The 18,627-nt window shown below is 46.8% G+C and overlaps 1 protein-coding gene across 4 annotated transcripts in view; it reads left to right on the top strand.

The window, feature by feature from the left end:
• Positions 1-18,627, top strand: part of EFR3A (EFR3 homolog A) — a 174,112-nt gene that overhangs the window by 79,691 nt on the left and 75,794 nt on the right. For all 4 annotated transcript variants that reach the window (XR_014444029.1, XM_083144867.1, XM_083144868.1 and 1 more), the window contains 3 exons: positions 14,532-14,608; positions 16,373-16,500; positions 17,468-17,618. Coding sequence is in view for 3 of the 4 variants with exons in the window: in XM_083144867.1 (XP_083000993.1) it covers positions 14,532-14,608; positions 16,373-16,500; positions 17,468-17,618 (356 nt within the window). In the remaining variant the exon portion in view is untranslated. The remainder of the gene's footprint in view (positions 1-14,531; positions 14,609-16,372; positions 16,501-17,467; positions 17,619-18,627) is intronic.

Raw genomic sequence — 18,627 nt, 5'->3', positions numbered from 1 at the left:
TGTCACTGCTCTAGAAGTTTAAGTTGAAATAGGCTAATTTTTGTTTTACAATTACAGTTAGGTTACAGTTTTCTGTGTATATGTTGTGTGGTCAACCAGTCGCATAGTACTTTTGGTCAGAGGGGGATTTGTAGAAAGAATAGAAAGAGAACACATGTAAGTTTTTTGTGTAAACTGTGTAGAGAGGAATTAATTGCATATGATACCACTTTTACACCAAAACTGCCGGGTCGCATCCGGGTGCAAAACCCCGGGTGCGACCCGGCAGTTGTTCCCTTTTTCACCGGTGTCCCCCGGCAATATGCCGGGTGGGCGACGCCGGTGAATTCAGGCCCTGAGCCGGTGCTCGGAGATGACATAATCTCCAAGCTCCAGGAAACCCGCCAACTGTCATCCCCGCAACGCCGACCGACACGCTGGGGGCAAACCCAGCACCCAGGTAAGCTTCTGGGCTGCCCCCAGCCTCTGTCCATGAGGTGAATGGATGCCGCACACAGGCATCCATTCACCTCCTCCCAGCCTCCGCTGCTGTCTGCATAGTACCGCAGACCGTTCCGGAGGCTGTATGCAGCCCCTGCCCAACCTCCGGACTGACCTCAGGGCGCTGTGGTCCGGATGTTGGGGCTCCCTGATTGGAGGAAATGGGTCCCTGGGTCGGATGACCCGGGTTACACGGCCCCTGACTCCGGGGAAGCCCCGTGTCCGACCCTGAACATTTGCCGGGTCGGACACCGGGTAACAGGTCCCGGGTTATTATCTTTTTTCCCCTTTTACACCAAGGCCCGGCCCGGACTGGAGCGGCAATAATCCGGGTCGCGGCTCTGGTGTAAAAGGGGTCACCTAGGAAATTCACATATAATACTAGATGTGGGTGATGGATGCCCCTAATCAAGGAAAGAAAAAGAATCCCTGTAAACGGTCAGTCATTCTCTTGCCCTGGTTGTACTGTACAACGCTTTGAAAAATGTCTCTCATTCCAAAACCTGACCATAAAAATAAACCTCTCCCACGCCATAATCCTTATCGGTGCGAGAGCGTCCCCCGGAGAAGGCTGCGCCTGGCTTCCCGGCTCTCGGGTCCCCTCTACCTCCGCAGCTGGCGGATGTATTCCAGGTTATTCTGATGTAATGGCATTGAGGTGACCTTGTGGGTAGCACTGCCTGCCTGCATTTATATTGATCATTTAGCCTCTGTGACTCCCACCAGGCAATCATTTATCCACTGAGAATCCAGTGACATTCGGCTCATTGTAAAACCGATCTCATCCCTCCGTCCTTCCCACACAGCAGAATTAAGCTGCTTATATTCATTTTTGTGTGTGTTGTGATGAAAGTCCTGTGCGTGGTTATTTATAGGGTATTGCGGCATCAGAGATCGGATCACTGTATAGGACGACGGGAGGAAAGAAACGCTCCACCCTGATTCAGCATTGTATAATGCAGGTTAGATTAGAACCACAATGATACACATCATTATAACAGTATGATGGTGCAATGTGCATGAGATCACTTATGTCCTGTAAGTCAGCGGTTCCTAACCTCGGGCACTTGGCACATTCAGGGATCCCTAAATGATTGGGACAGGATGAGGAATATCCAGGCGATAATTAGACACATGGGAAAAGCCGTGTCCTAGAGGTATTTACGGGATATGGACACTAGGTCAACTGCATAAAGTTCAACATGCATTAGGCCGGAGGCGAAGAGTTGCCGAAGATTCCATCTGGTCATGCCCCATGGGATTTGCAGAAAACGTCCCTCCAAAAATGTCCGCCGTCTTGGGGGGGACAGATGCTAGATTTTCCTACTGTCCTAGCATCGGTCAGGGAAGCACAGCGCGTAAAACCCAACCCAGAGGTTCCACATTCTTGAAGCGCTGGTGTGTTATGAACACCTAGCCCCTAATAACAAGCAGGTATCCCCCCTGACCATGATCATGTAACCCCTGGCAATTTTACCAGCGCCTAGATCAGGGATGGAGAACCTTTGGCCCTCCAGCTGTTGTTGAACTACACATCCCAGCATGCCCTGCAACAGGTTTAGTACTGTAGCAGGGCATGCTGGGATGTGTAGTTCAACAACAGCCGGAGGGCCGAAGGTTCCCCATTCCTGGCCTAGATTATTCCGAATATTAAAGTTGTAGAAAAATGTATTTATTAGGTACAAATGGTTCTATATTTGTGTATTTGAAATATTACTTATAGCACATTTATAGCTTTTAATATACAGCGGTACCCATACATTTTATGGGATGCGGTCAATTTGCCGGCGGTCGGAATCCCGGCGTTCAGAATCCCGACACTGGAATCCCGACCGCCGAAATCCCGAAACTTTCTCCCTCCGTGGGTGTCCACGACACCCATAGAGGGAGAATAAAATAGCGTGCCGAGCGTAGCGAGGCACTGGGCCCGCTGCGTAGCGAGCCCGCAAGGGGTGGCGATCCACGTCCCCCCCCATGTCGGGATTTCGGCGGTCGGGATTCCAGTGTCGGGATCCCAACCGCCGGGATTTCGTATCGGATCCCATTTTATCTATCAGCAATTGCATTCTACGTTAAATGTAATGCTGTGCAAATGTTGGGGGTACAGATAGCAGAAATGGTGGTACCCATGTGGGAAATGACCATGTCGCAGTGTGAGTTGGACAGATGTCCTAGAGTTATTGCCGGTTACTTGTGACGCCTGCAAGTATCCGCCTGCCTACAGTGCGGATCCATCACAGTGCTGTCATCCTATGCCAGTGATGGCTAACCTTGACACTCCAGGTGTTGTTGAACTACACATCCCAGCATGCCCTGCTACAGTTTTACTATTTGGCCATGCTAAAATTGATGCAGGGCATGCTGGGATGTGTAGTTCATCAACAGCTGGAGTGTCAAGGTTAGCCATCACTGTCCTATGCAAACAACTGTAAGGGACCGTGGGGAGATATATCGAAACTTGGAGGGAGAGAGATAAAGTTCCAACCAATCAGCTTGTACTTAATCTCTCGCCAAACTTTGACCCTTACCCCTCTTGTGACACAGATGAAGACAGTCTGCAGTAATAATAATACGGAGCTGCGTCTCCAATCTGTTTCAGCATTTAATAAAGCACACCCCCCCCCCCCCCCCCCGCACGCCTATTATTGACTAAATTAATTTCACTAATGGAATCAAAGTAAGCTTGTTGCTAATTTTCCAGAATATTCACTTATCTGATCAGGTGCGGGAAAGGGTCCCTTGGAGACTGCAGGAGTTTCCACAGCGTATCGCATGGCTGCTCTCCTCCTTATTGTTCTATGAACCTGATCTGCTGGGTACCCAGGTGTATGCTGGCTGTGATGTCACGGTCTGATCACCTGCTCCCTGCGTTGGCATAGTAATTAATCATCCAGTAACTTAGCTTAACGGGAGCACCTCCGAGCAGGGAAAAAAAGAACACATCTAAAAATTCCTTCCAGCATCTCCGCTATGCAGCGATACACTCCGGCCCTCCCGGACAGCGACAACACCTACGTCTTTAACCCTACTTGGCCGCCCCCTCTGACAACTTGCCTGGGTAAGTCCATAAATGATGGTGGAACAGATAATAATGACCGGCGTTACTTCTGCTTATATAGAAGCGCCCAATGGCCTCATTTCTTTTCCTTTTGGTTATCGGAGCGATTCCCGCTGGCACGCTCTGTAATGACCTACATAGCATTTTGTGTACTGGTGATAATTTCATTTCATGCTCTGAGATTGGGAAATGATAACCTCAGCTGGTGATATTTATTTGCCGCGGCTGCGAGCGAGCGCAGGTGACGGAATCCTCGGGAGACCCATGTTCTATTTGTTTCCGGAGATGTTCATTTGAGATCTCGTCTTGTTGCCATCTGTTGTCATCTTTAACAGTGTCTTTCTTGCCTGGGTTGTGCTGAGGTCGATGAGAATGCAGGAAGGGAGTGCAGTGAACTTTGCGTTCGTTTGGAACTAATAAAGTTTTCAGGTTCGCAATCTGGTTTCTGTCAATCTGATGTTTTGCGTATATCTCACATGGAACCTGATGTACTAAGCCTAGAAAAGTTATAAAATAGGGAAAGATAAACTATCAGCCAACTGTCATGTTACAGGCTGTGGGGTAGATTTATTAAGCTCGGTGAAGTGATAAAGTGTCTGGTTTTTATCACCGGCCAATCAGCTCCTACCTGTCATTTTTCCAACCAAGCCTGTAACTTCACAGTTAGGAGCTGATTGGCCGGTGATAAAAACCAGACACTTTATCTCTTCACTGAGCTTAATAAATCTGCCCAACATGTTTGAAAAATTATTGTTAGGAGCTTATTGGCTGGTAGTTATCACTCGCTTCCACTTTTTCACTTTTCAGAACTTAGTACATTTGGCCCATGGAGAGAGATTGGTGCATGTGGGGAACAGATGCCGCACTGCGGATGCGCAGGTCTCCTTCTGCAGGATCGCTTTTGATACCCTTGATGCGGTAGCCAACTCCAGTCCTCGAGAGCTACCAACAGTTCATGTTTCCAGATCACTTAGCTGCTGCACAGGTGCACTCATTACTCACTGCCAAATTACAAAAGATCCACAGGTGAAGATAATTACTCCACTTGTGATTCTGGGGTGAATTTATGAAGCTTGGAGAAGTGTTATCTATCCCCATAAAGAACGTTATGAGCAAGGTGATAATGGTTCAGCCAATCAGCTACAATATGTAAATTGACAGGTAAGAGCTGATTGGCTGAACCATTATCACCTTGCTCATAACGTTCTTTTTGGGGATAGATAACACTTCTCCAAGCTTCATAAATTCACCCCTCTGTGAGGAGACCTGGAAAACGTGAACTGTTGGTAGCTGTCGAGGACTGGAGTTGGCTACCCCTGCGGTAGCCTGATGGACAGGATGCAGCTATTTGGGGGTGGCGACAGGCAGTGCTACAGAAAGGGGGCGTGACTGTCTCTGTGGCAGTATAAAGGTACATTGCATTAGTACACAATTGACTCTGGGACTGATTCAGACACAGATCGCCTCACGACTGCAGTTTAGGTAGAGAGGGGCATTGTGGGGGTGACGACGCAGTGTTTTTATAGGAGCAGTCCAGACAACGCAGTCATGTCCGGACAGTTTGGGGCCTCAGTGGCTGCGTGATGTCTTCATCTGCAGCTGCTGCTGCCACCCACAACATGACAGGCTTGCGTCTGGCTTTGCAGCACTTTTAGTGGGCACAGTGTGCCTGGAAGCCACTGGGGGGCGGTGTGTACACCTACAGGTGATCAGGAAGACCACCACACTCAGGCCCTTATTCTGATCGGTGCGGATTTTTCCGCATGCGGTCGTACCGCTGATGGTTTCCGACTGCGCATGTGCAGAGGTCACTCTGCGCATGTGCAGGCGGTTTCGCCGTACCTATTCTTTAGACGCCGCACAGGGGGCGGAGAGGGGCGTGAGGGGCTACTTAGCCTCATTACCCTATGCATACGCCCCGCGTTTCATGGGCGTTCCCATGCAAACGCAGGGCGTATGCATGGTAATGAAGCCGTGACGCATGTGTAGGGGGCGGGCATCTGACATCGCCGGATGTCAGCTGCCCGCCCCCATACATGATTTCATACGGACAAGTGTCCGTGTGGTCTAGGGTGGCGGGCGCTGGTGGAGCGTGCGGCCCTGCATTCGATGTTCGGCGACCATCGAATGCAGGGGCTGCTCCCAAGATGGAGGAGGCGTATCCCCATCCACTTTCATGCGGACCGCCACATATCCGCGTACGGTCCTGGCCGCATATTCTGATCTGGCCGCACAGATCAGAATAAGGGCCTCAGTGACAGAACTTCTATTGCTGTTAGGAAGTACTGTTTTCTGATGGACCTCGCCTTGTGCAGGAATAACGCCATTATTCCACCATAAAGCTGGTAGTACGCACCATTTGGGGTTTTTCCTCTACAAGATGGTGAAGTGGGATTCGTCACTGCAGAGAATGTTCCAGATGGTCGGCATTGGGCACGGCAATCTGAGGGGTTGTTTTCTTCGTTTTGTGCAACCTAATAAAGAAGGTTTAGCTTTGCATTCAATACAGACGCCATGGACATAAAACTAAGGGTGTGGCGGCCATTTTGGGTCATCCGTTACAATAATTATTCATCCTAACCATATAGGGCCAGATTCAGGCCTTATCGCTCCTGAGCGAATTAGCAGCGGGCCGGCGATCAGGTACACGCCGCCCCGCTAGAGGGAAAACCCGCCCAGATGCCTACTTCCTGTCATTCACCTTGCGATTGGCTACCGAAGGGAAAAAAGCAGCAGGATTCCTTTACTGGCAGGTATTGCGCATGCGTACCACGGGCCGTACGCAGTGTATCGATAATCGCTCACTGTGCCAGTTCACATAGCAGCGATCAGGTCTGAATTGTATCCCAATGAGGCAACCATTTTGTCTTAATTATTACGCATTCATCAGAATGATGCATTTTCTTTTTCATTCTACACAGAGCACCCGGCGAGGCAGCCATTTTGTTTGCAATATAAGTAATACATGCAAATAAGAGATACAAGGACAACATGGACACAATGCTTACCGGATCCCCACTGCATAAATTATTCAATGGGTTGCACAGTCCGTCCTTGAAAGTATCTAGGGCACAATGGTCAGAATTCGTACGTGTAATAGATACAGTAATATGCAGTGGGAAATGATAGATAACGGAAAGACCTTCCCATCATGCCTTGCGTCAGTGCCTGCACTTCCTGTGTGCGGTGAGAGGTATAGGCCTCATAACCATTGCCTCTGTGTTTCTTGCACGGGTTTCATTGGCTCTGCACTACTGTTAAGTAGTGTACACACGGTGCAATGTACTTTCTATTCAACTGCGCAGTGTACACATTCGATATAGACTATATGGTACAGATCTGTACTATGTAATCTTACCTGCACAGCCTATTTGGGTCTGGGTCATTGGGTCGACCAGTATTAAATAGACATGCGTTGTGTCGACCACTGAAGGTCGACATGAAATAGGTTCCCATGCCTAATGTCGACATGGTTGGAAGCTCGACACAAGTATTAGTGCAATAATGGCTAGGTTGACAGTCAAAAAGGTCGACTTGGGGTTTTCACTTTTTCTGTCCAGAATGTCGACACGGACACCATATCGGTGTACCGCGTCCCCTCGCTGCGCTTGCCGTGCTTCAGGGACACACTAATCTATTGTCCCTCCACACTCTAGCGCAGGCATGTCCAACCTGCGGCCCTCCAGCTGTTGTGAAACTATACATTCCAGAATGCCTTGCCACAGTTTTGATATTAGGGCAGTGGTGTCAAACTCATGGCCTTCCAGCTGTTGTTGAACTAAATGTCCCAGCATGCCCTGCCACAGATTTTATATAATGGATTGCTAAAACTGTGGCAGGGCATGCTGGGATATGTAGTTCCATAACAGCTGGAGGGCCATGAGTTTGACACCAGTGTATTAGGGCATGCTAAAACTATGGCAAGGCATGCTGGGATGTGTAGTTTCACAACAGCTGGAGGGCCGCAGGTTGGACATGCCTGCTCTAGTGGATGGTAGGGCATGAAATACCACCTGTCAGCACATGTCGGCTCAAAATAATTAGTGAAAACCCCATGTTGACCTTTTGACTGTCGACCTAGCCATTGTCAACCTAATGTGTGTGTAGACCTTCCAACCATGTTGACCGTTTCATGTCGACCGCTCTTTATTATTATTATCCTCCTTTATTTATACAGCGCCACAAGGGATCCACAGCGCCCCCGAGTACATAAACAGGCCAAACATGAACACATCATTAAGCATCAGCTCCTGGTGCCTACATATGAATTTGTGTTCACTAATTACCCATATAAATGTCTCTGCCTATGCTCAGCGCTGCCGGCGACATGGTCTAAACCGCGGCTAATTGCGTGTGTTTATCTCCGGATTCTCTCCATTTATCTGACTATTATAAGCAGCGTGCTCCCAAATCAATTCCTTTTCATCCTCTAACTCTGCCCTTATTTTGCTTGAACATTTCATATTTCCCCCGAGCCAGGAACCTCTTCAGCTTGAAAGCCAGACCCAGTCTGCGCACAGCGGAGAATCGGATGGTGCCTGTCCTAATACATATTAAAATATTCAGGCCCGCTGATCTCCCCCCCCCCTCCATGCTCTTCCTTTCAGGTGATTCATTCCAACCTGCAGCCATGAATCACCATCTCAGTGGATCATCTTGTATTATTCAAACGGATAATCTGTTCAAAAGCTGTGAGGTGTAATGATCTGCCTCCTAGCTGGAAACGCCAGGCACCAGCGCTGAGAGCAGCCTATTATCCATCCAGTCACAAGCTCTGCTCGGGAAAGAATCGGAATATAGAGCAATGCGTAACTGGGGTATAAAGGCAGAACGGGTTTCTGGTTGCCGGAAATGCCGTAGACAGGAGAGAAATGCACATAGATGTGCTAGAACGTCGGGTCGGTAATATTTATATTTTAAGTCTATTTCTGCTTTGATCTGCCAGATCGAAAGCAGTTCTATGCCGCTCAATGCCGCATCCCCCCGTCTCCCCCTCTGCACCGTCCCTCCCTTCTGGCCGATGCCGGCTGTCGATATTATTTATTTACTTGCAGTTTTTTATATAGCGCAGCAGATTCCATTGCGCTTTACAATAGTAGACAGTGATAAAACAAACTTGGTAACAACAGACAGAATTAATGAAAGGAAGAAAAAAGTACTCTCCTTTGTTTGGGGGCACGCTTAGAGAAAAAGATTTCTTAGATTTATGTAATGGTTACAATATTTAAAACATAACTTTTATTATTTATCTATAAAAAACTTGTTCTTTGACAAACTGACAAACAACACAAAAACAATTAAATGTGGAGTGCATCTAGGAAAAAACTCAAATGAGTTCATCCAGCATTGGGTAGCTGATAGTAGTTAGAGATGCACCCTGCTACCACCTCAAATCTGAGATAATGAGTACTGTATAAATTTAGCCCGTAAATTTGGGTATTGGTACAGAGGTCTACCTATTGTGGCTACATTTTGTCTGCACTGTGTAACGCCGACCTCCACAATAGGTGTTGAGGTCTAACCCACATACCATTAGAAGAATTTCTGATGTGACCATATTACAAATTTAACATTTCGCTAATGTTTTGAGACTTAACAGTGTTCAATCTGCTGTCACCAACTGAGAAGACCTCTGTACCAATACCCAAATTTACGGGCTAAATTTATACAGTACTCATTATCTCAGATTTGAGGTGGTAGCAGGGTGCATCTCTAACTACTATCAGCTATCCAATGCTGGATGAACTCATTTGAGTTTTTTTCCTAGATGCACTCCACATTTAATTGTTTTTGTGTTGTTTGTCAGTTTGTCAAAGAACAAGTTTTTTATAGATAAATAATAAAAGTTATGTTTTAAATATTGTAACCATTACATAAATCTAAGAAATCTTTTTATTGTGGATTCAACACTAATTTAACAGAAATTACTTGATACATCTTATACACAATAAAAAAAAAAAATATATATATATTTATATATTTATATATTTATATATATATATATATATATATATATATATATATATATATATATATATATATATATATATATATATATATATATATATATATATATATATATATATACAGTGGTCGAAGTGGAAATTTTGACGTGGGGGTATGGAAATTTTGAAGTGGGGGTATGGAAAAGTAAAGAGTGAATATAGTGCGCACCTTCGGACACCCCCCTGTCCATCAACGTCCCCTGCCAGACTGCCCCGTTGTACAGGGGTATTACAAAAGCACAATATGCGCTGTGAGTGATCAGAGAGCATCCTGAGGGGGGAAAAAAACTTTTTTTTTTTATCTTCAGATTAAAGTGGCGGAATGGCATACCCCCGTATACCGCCCCACTTCGACCACTGTATATATATATATATATATAACAGACAGAGTTGGATGTAAGATATTAAATCTGTATTGACTGCCACCGGGCCGGACCATGTGTACACCCCTTGAAAGATGTTCAAAATATCCGCTAAGAATGCCAGCGTCGCTCACATTTGTTATATTAATTCAAGTAACAAATGTTTTGTAAAAATAGATTATATTTCCTATATAAGGTAACATTACCGGTCATTTTTAAGAATTAAAATGTTTGCATGCCAATTTTTACACCTATTTTGACAAATTCACTTGGCACTCAAAGGGTTAAGGTGTGCTTGGGATTCATTTGTACCTGGTAGGATGTATAGGTTAGGGCTGGTGTTTGCAACCTATTGGTGGCAGCCGCAGAATGCGACGTGGCATGCGTTGCAGAGGAATGAGGCTCTGGCTCTCTGAATCCCATTTTAATTACCCCCCCACCCTCCATCCCATATCAGTAATAGCACTTTGCTAGATAATGCTCCCTTGTAGCCCTCTGACCTTCCCTAACACAAAAGTAAACCTATGGGTACATTCAGTTAGTAGCAACACATATCGCAGTCCTTTTAACAGCTGGTTTAAATGCCCCCAGTTATTTATACATCACAGTAAGCCTCATATCCCGCAGAAAGATGGGTACACATTAGAGTACACAAACGCCGTCATCAACTGCAGATCTGTCCGCGTACAGCCTCCTTTCGCATTAAACCGCCCTTCTTCGGTAGCGCCCTTCATCTGTTTTGCTACTTTTTCTGTTCAATATTGACACGAGCAGCTTCTGCTGATTAAAATGATATGCTGAATTCAGTGACTGTTGATGTATCTGCATATGAAATGCTACGTTACACCGTTTCAAGTAAAACACTATAGCGTTCCATTTCTTGTGCAGATACGGCGGCAGTCACACACTAAATATAGACTTGCTGCATACACACTTTAATCAGCAGAATCTGTTTTGCGTCCCATTTGCCCCGGTTGTATAAGCCGCTATGTAACGGGTAAAGACGCGCAGCACCACAGCTTTGTATAAGACTCGCATGGAGGATAGATGAATGTGGGCACATCAGTAATTCCCTTGAACTCACGGAAAAACGGTAGACAGTCGATAGGTCGATACAAGACTATCAACATTATTTATTTATGAACAGTTTTTTATATAGCGCACACATATTCCGCAGCGCTTTACAGAGGATAGTTGAAAACTCACATCAGTTCCTGCCCCAGTGGAGCTTACAATCTATATTCCCTACCACATGTACACGCGCACACAGGCATTCTAGGAGTAATTTGTTGGGAGACAACCTACCAGTAAATGTGTAGAGTGGGAGGGAACCGGTGTGACATAATGGTGGACACATGGACAGGGCCACATGTCTTCTTTTGGACTTTTTCCTACTTGACCATCCGCGTGGACTCCCGACAGTCGGGATTCCGACAATCAGCATACCGACATCGGAATCCCGACTGTTAAATGCCCGACAGTCAGGAGCCCAATTTACAGGAGCTACGACCCCCATAGAGGGAGAATAGAGCCTGTTGTGAGTCACTGAGCCCGCGAAGGGAATTGATGCACTCGCTCCCCTGTCAGAGTGCCGGCGGTTGGGATTCCGATGTCAGTATACTGACCATCGGAAACCCAAATGTAGGGTCGTTATGCTACACCCCTGAGATTTGAGCGGTGCGTCCGCACATCCACACAGAATGCAGAGCTCTGTGGTCGCTATTACAGCCACTCCGCGGCCCTTGCTTCCGGATAGCAGTGTGCGCAGAATGCTCTCAGGATGTTCTGCCATCTGTCCATGTTATGAACCTGAGGATGTTCCCAGCGGTGCTGCACATCCTGGTGCTTGGCTGTCGCACCTCTCTGCGATCAACCATAATGTCACACGCTTATGTGACGGGACCGGCACAGGTCTTTGTAGAGTACCATTACGACACAAAGTCCCCTTGTGGTTGTATGTACACAGAAACATCTAAGCATACACCCTCAGTACTGTGATGCGTACACTAGGGATCACGGAGTGTGGATTCCCAATGGATCAGTAATGCAGGGTGTGGCGCCCCCTACTGTATTAATATATTAGTGCTATTGCTGCTGTTTGTATTGTAAGCAACCAATCCAACCCCATCTTATTCAGGCTATTCAATGCACGTGAACTGAACTTCATTTTTAACAGTCTGTAAACTGTCAGGAGCTGATTGGTTGGTACCAGTAGGGAAGCCAAAGGTGGGGCTGCAGCACAGTTTAAAATTCAAATGAGGGAGCCGCACCAACTGCCAACCACTGACTCGCTGGCATTGGGTGTGGCTCCCCAATTTGAATTTTGCACCGGGCTGCAATCCCCCCTCTGGAACCACCACTGGTTGATACTTTATCTCTTCCACTTTATCTCTCTCTCTAAGCTTTGATGTATTTGTCTTATAGTGTGGATAATAATTGTAAAAGAGAATACATCATTCTCAAATGTCTGTTATTTCTTGGTGAAATAAAAGCGTCACTTCCAGACTGTTACTCACCCAGTCGGCAGGAACAAGAAAGGGTTGATGCATCCAATACCCCTTTCACACCAACCTTTTGGCCCAGTTTATTGCCGGATCAACCCGGGTCATGGAAAATAACTCAGCATGACTGCCCCAGCATTTCAACCTGGTTAGTGAGCAGGATTGAACCTTGGAGTGACCGGGGTTATTTGGCAGTGTGAAAAGGTAACTTGAAGTACCTTCCTGCATCTGTGCCCATACACAGGTCTGATATGGGCCAATTTCAACTGATTCAGATGGATTGGGCCGATCTATCGGGGAAATCGACTGGAATTGGAGGTGTTTGACGTGACCGACCCTGGGATTGGCCTCCCTAATAATAAAAAAAAACAGGGCTCAATAATAGCTTCAAAGTCCCGCCCCTTCCAGGTCCAATCGATGGCTCTAGTTAAGTGTCCGTACCGCCAAACACACACACCTTTACATGCACACACAAATTTGCTTTATTTGGGAAGATTACCACTTATCCTTAGCCCTAAATGGGTTAATGATATGCATTCGATCTACCAAGGCAGCATTTCAGCATTAACGAACCACGAGGCAAGATGTTTTGAGAATATAATTTTCGCGTAAAAGGCTTCTAATCTTATTCCTAGCCTGCCAAGCCACTAAAAGCTCCAACAACTTAAATTATTTTCCCGTTGCATCGTTATTTTATTTGCCGTTTCGCAAGCGGAGTAGAAAGGGAGAGTTTTTTTTTTTTTTGCTCTGCTTTGAATTATTCGTTGAGGTAAAGTCACCCGACTCCCGCGCTTAATAATTAATAAACTTTAATGAGTTCAGAAATGTACATTTGAGAAGGAGGTAATGACGTCTGAGAAAAGATTGAGGTACAGATTGGAGGCAACCTAGTTTAAAACAGGTTCCAAAATTTTTTTTTTTTTTTTTTTGTAGCATAATCTTAAATCCTCCAGACGTTTCTAGGGCACAGTAACGGTTTGCATTGATAGACATTGACAGATACTTTCTGAAATCGTACAAGAAGGAGAAGTCGCTCGGCAGATCCTGGGCCTTCTGCTCTCTTGTATACAGGAGGAATGTTTAAATATGTTTAAAAATCTCGATTCCGCCGTTCCTAACCGAAATCGCGGATCCCGTTGGTGGTTTCGGTTGAGTTCGGGAAACGGGGCCAGATGTATGGAAGCCTCTAGGCCCAAAATGTGAAGCCATGGGTTGCATAACCACTTGCTAATTTATCAGCCTCTAGGGCTTCCCTTTTATCCCTGATATTATTGGTAGAGCGGCCTCCTCCATTCAGCTACTTGGTAGCAAATTGTGAGGTCATCTGTCCTAATGAGCGCTGTTACCTGGTGGTGAGTTCTAGGGCAGCATGGATGGTGTAATGGGCAGCGTTACTGTCTCACAATACTGAGGTCTTGGGTTTAATTCCCATCATGTAGCTAACTTTGCAGAGTTTGTATATTCTCCTTGCACTTGAGTGGGTTTCTTCCGGGTGCTCGAATTTCCTCCCGCACTCCCTAAATATACCGGTAGGTTAATTGTCTCTCAACAAAAATGGGTTGAAAAGATGGGCTAAGAGGTTCTTACCTGCCCTCAGATTCTATGGGATACATTTACGAAGAAGGTCACTTATAGTTCCGTGACCGTACCCCAACAGTAAGTGCCAGGGCACTCTCAGAGGGCGTCCCCACCCCTGAATATCTGCCTGACTGTGAATGCCCTGGCATAACCTGGTACCCTTACTGTTGGGGCACAGTCACTGAACGCTTTGCTGGGCACTTTCCATAATTGTACTGTGGACCCAGTGATGCACTTCTGTGTCCCTTAATAGGATTTCTACCTGGAAAGTCCCAGTGCCAGCTGTGTAATTGTTTATTAAGGTTCTGCATCTCACATCTATAGGATAGAATTATGATCCACGCTCTATTGGCCACTGAGCCTAGAACTGTAATTTATCCCGGTGCCAGTGCCTCTGCAGTAACCGAACCGGCCACGGAAGCTGAACACTTTTGTATTTTCTATATAAACTCCTGATAATTTCTGTTTACTTGGACGTGGCTTGTTCTCCTTGGTAATCAGTGTGTACACACCACGTATGGGTAACGCCACGTTTTCTGTCTTCTAGGTGTCTGTGGGTGCTGTGGGGCGCTGCGGCCTCGATATAAACGACTGGTGGATAATATCTTTCCTGAAGACCCCAGGGTGAGTTGATGTAACACTGCATGAGTTCTAGAGCGTTCTATCCGAGCACTGTGATATCAGTGCCCACTCCTCTCTTAAGAAGCTTGTACCCTAGGCTGTGGTATTGCTTGCTACCATCGCATCCCATTACCCTGGCAAGTGACCCAGTGGCTGGATTACATCCAATATATCGTCTGCGGTTCGCTTGCATACGATATTTTGCATGCGATCCCATCAAGGGCTGCGGGATCCGACAAATGTGTAGTGCAGCCCTTGGGACGGCACATTGGATCAGAATCGGAGAGAAAACGCAAGTGAATTGACACTTTTCATCCGATTTATCGTCCGGATGCATCACAATCGGATGAAAACTGCCCAAATTGCACTAGTCTACGGGGGCCTTAAGTGTGTATTTACTGATGTGCGGGTTTTTAGGAGTGGAGCTTGTGCCCCCTAGAAACCAATCGGATTCTACTTCTTTATTTAGCACCATCGAGAACATAACAACTACAATCTGATTGGTTGCTGTGGGAAACATCTAAATGCTGCACTATAGTGTGTATGTATATGTATATAATATAATATAATATATATATATATATATATATATATATATAGCCCATAGTATTTGAAGCAACTAGCGGTTGACTTTATGATATCTATGAACAAATAGGATGCGGCGGGGGAGGGCGGGTGTTCAGCCAGATGGCGTTTATCTGTTTGCTAGGCTGCAAACATGAGAAGATGGGTCTGAATCAGGCCCTAGGTTGTAGAGAGGGATCTGGTAATGGTCTGATTGAGGACTGTATAAAGCCACATACAGTGGCTAGTGCCAGTGGCGTAACTAAGAAAAATGCGCCGCCGCCGCCACCTCCTCCTATAGCATCCTGAAAAACTGTCTTATGTATGTGGGCAGCCATTTTGGGAGGGTCCGTTTTCACTGCAGCAGAAGCGACGAGGAAAGCCGGGACCACACAGCCGGCACAGACCAGTAACAGTGAGTCCCGGCCACAGACGCTGCAGCAGCGTAACCGTAGCCCCGCAGACCCCCGGTGCCCCCACTTTCTCAGCGCCTCCCCACCTCTGCGGGGTCTGCGGTGCTATAGTTACGCCTCTGGCTAGTGCATAGGCTTAATATCGCTAACCATGCGCTCTCCCGCACGTTATTTCCGACCTCTCCGCTTATCTATGCATGCGGCTCAATCTGACTAGATCGTCAGAAACTGCATGCATAACGGGGGTCCTGGTAACGGATATCGTTCAGTGTGTATTTCACTAGCGGCACCACATATATAGTTAACTAGGGGTAGATGTATGAAGCAGTGATAAGGTAGGAAACGTGATAAAGTGCCTGGTACTTGATCACCAACCAATCAGCTCCCGACTGTCCCTTTTTTAAACCCAGCCTGTAACTTTACAGTCAGGAGCTGATTGGCTGGCGATAAAGTACCAGGCACTTTATCACTTCTCCTTCCTTATCACTACTTCATACACCTACCCCTGTATCGGCAGTGCCGCTAATCGGCTACTGTGTACGGGGCTAGCAGTGTGTACAGGGTGGTTATACTAGTTTGGGATGAAGTTATCCCACAAGGCTGCACTGAACGGTTTGCGATGAGATTCAACCACTTTGTAATGACAATGTCATCTGTGTGCATATGAGTCCTGCATGTACAATGGCAGCTTTGCACTACCTGGGGAAACACACTACAAATATTTCTAACACCACAGAGTTTGACTCCTATAAATGACCTAATTATAATAATATTATTACTGTTATTAAAGGATGGACTGGTTAAATCGGACATGGAAAAGCTCACGTTCTATGCTGTCTCTGCCCCGGAGAAGCTGGACCGAATTGGGGCTTACCTTGCGGAGAGACTTAGCCGAGACGTAGTCAGACACCGATATGGGTGAGTGCGGCTGATCCCATAATGGGATAGTGACGTTCCGTCGCTGGTAATGATACAGCAACTCCTAAGAATAATCTCTAGATCTCACAGCTTGGCCACTCACTTGTACTTTATTGGCCGGGGCAAAGCCGTGATGTGTGTCCAGTATAAATGTGCCCCAGTTTAAATGATGCTTTTGCAAACCTATTAAAACTGATGGGTGCGAGGTGCCATTCCAATGGCGGTTAAACGCCGGCAACAGTACCTGATCTCGCCCCCTTCGCAGGCTGGTTTCAGCCACAATTCGCTGTAAATTGTTGGCTACCCTATTGGCCACCGAGCACTAATAGGATCGACACCTTAGCCGATTCGGGTTGGGATCATTCGGTCTACAGCATGATGGTCGACAGTCATTAGGTCGACACCATTAGGTCGACATGGGAAAAGGTCGACATGGTTCCAGGTAGAAAGGTCGTTAGTTCGACAGGTCATTAGTTCGACAATGTCTATGTCGACAGTCAAAAGGTCGACATGGTGTTTTTCACAGTTTTTTTTACCTGAATATCAACACAGTCGACATGGACAGTTTCAAGTGCATCGCACGGTGCCTTAATGCGCTCGGCACATTATATTATTCTCACACCTCGCCCTAGTGGATGGTAGAGCATGAAATACCGCCTGTCGGCACATGTCAGCTCAAAAAACAGTGAAAACCCATGTCGACCTTATGACTGTCAACCTAGACATTGTTGAACTAATGACCTGTCGAACTAACGACCTGTCAAACTAATGACCTTTCGACCTAGACCCTATGTCAACCTTTTCCCATGTCGACATAATGGTGTCGACCTAATGACTGTCGACCATCATGCTGTAGACCAAATGACCGCATTTCCGCCGATTCAGGGACAACTAAGCAGACTTCTGTTATAATGATATTCTTTCTTTTGGTGATTGATATAGTGACATTTGCATTTCTTTTTCTAAGCAACGTGTTTATCGCGATGGAGGCATTGGACCAGCTGCTGATGGCGTGCCACTCCCAGAGCATCAAGCCCTTCGTGGAAAGCTTCCTGCGCATGGTGGCGAAGCTGCTGGAGTCGGGAGAACCGGGGCTGCAGGTGTATGGGACCAATTCTGTAAGTGTTCCGCAAGTGCGTCCCGTCTATCTCAGAACGGCGCTATGTTTACTAAGCTACCCAACCAGCCTTATTGTACACCTGGTGCCCTTGTCACCGGGCTCAGGCAGAAGGCTAGGGGGTAAATTTACTAACCCTTCTAAAAAAGGTGATGTTGCCAATAGCAACCAATAAGATTCTGTCTTTAATCATCTAGGAGAGAAATTATACAATCTGATTTGTTGCTATAGGGCCTAAGGTCGACATGGATGGAAGTTTGACATTCAAAAAGGACGACATGGGTTTTCCACTTTTTTTTTGGGCCGACAGGCGGTATTTCATGCCCTACCGTCCACAAGGGCGTGGAACGAGAATAGAATAGTGTGCCGAGCGTAGCGAGCCATATGATGGGACGCGGCGCACCGACACGTGTCAACATTCGGGACATAAAAAAAGTGAAAAACCCATGTCGACCTAGTCATTCTTGACCTAATGCTTGTGTCGACCTTCCATCCCAGTCGATCTTAGCCACGTTGACCTATTTTCAGATGTCGACCCAATAACCAATACTCGGACCGGGTACTCTTATAGAACATCTGACATTGCCATGTGCCCAGGTATATGTTCCAGGACTGGGGTGCCACTATCCATCCATCGCTGTTCAGCCAATCAACAATCTTCCAATCCAGTTCTGAGAGGTCCCGTTTCATTGCTCCGGATTAACCCCTTCAGTGGTGAGTTTTTTGTTTGGGAGCGCTCCCCACTGCCTCCCTGGGTCCGGGCAGCGCAGCTGACCTGTCATTCAGCGGCCGCCCGAACCTGCACCCCCACACCTCGTCCCTGTCCTCGGCAGCCGGCTTGTCATAAGCCGGCCCCCGGGGACTTCCAATACAAATCCCGGAGGGGAGGGGGGAGGAGGAGGCGCCACAGGGGGGGGGAGCCGGGCAGCGCCGAAGCTGCCTGAGTTCAGTGATTGAACTCGGCAGCGCTGCCCGGCTGTAAACCGTGGCAATCCCGAGATTTTTCCAGG

The sequence above is a fragment of the Crinia signifera genome, chromosome 5, assembly GCF_055691185.1.
Source record: "Crinia signifera chromosome 5, ASM5569118v1, whole genome shotgun sequence".
NCBI classification, from domain to species: Eukaryota; Metazoa; Chordata; class Amphibia; order Anura; family Myobatrachidae; genus Crinia; species Crinia signifera.
The sequence above is the reverse complement of the archived record's forward strand: the minus strand, read 5'-3'. Positions and strand labels throughout refer to the sequence as shown.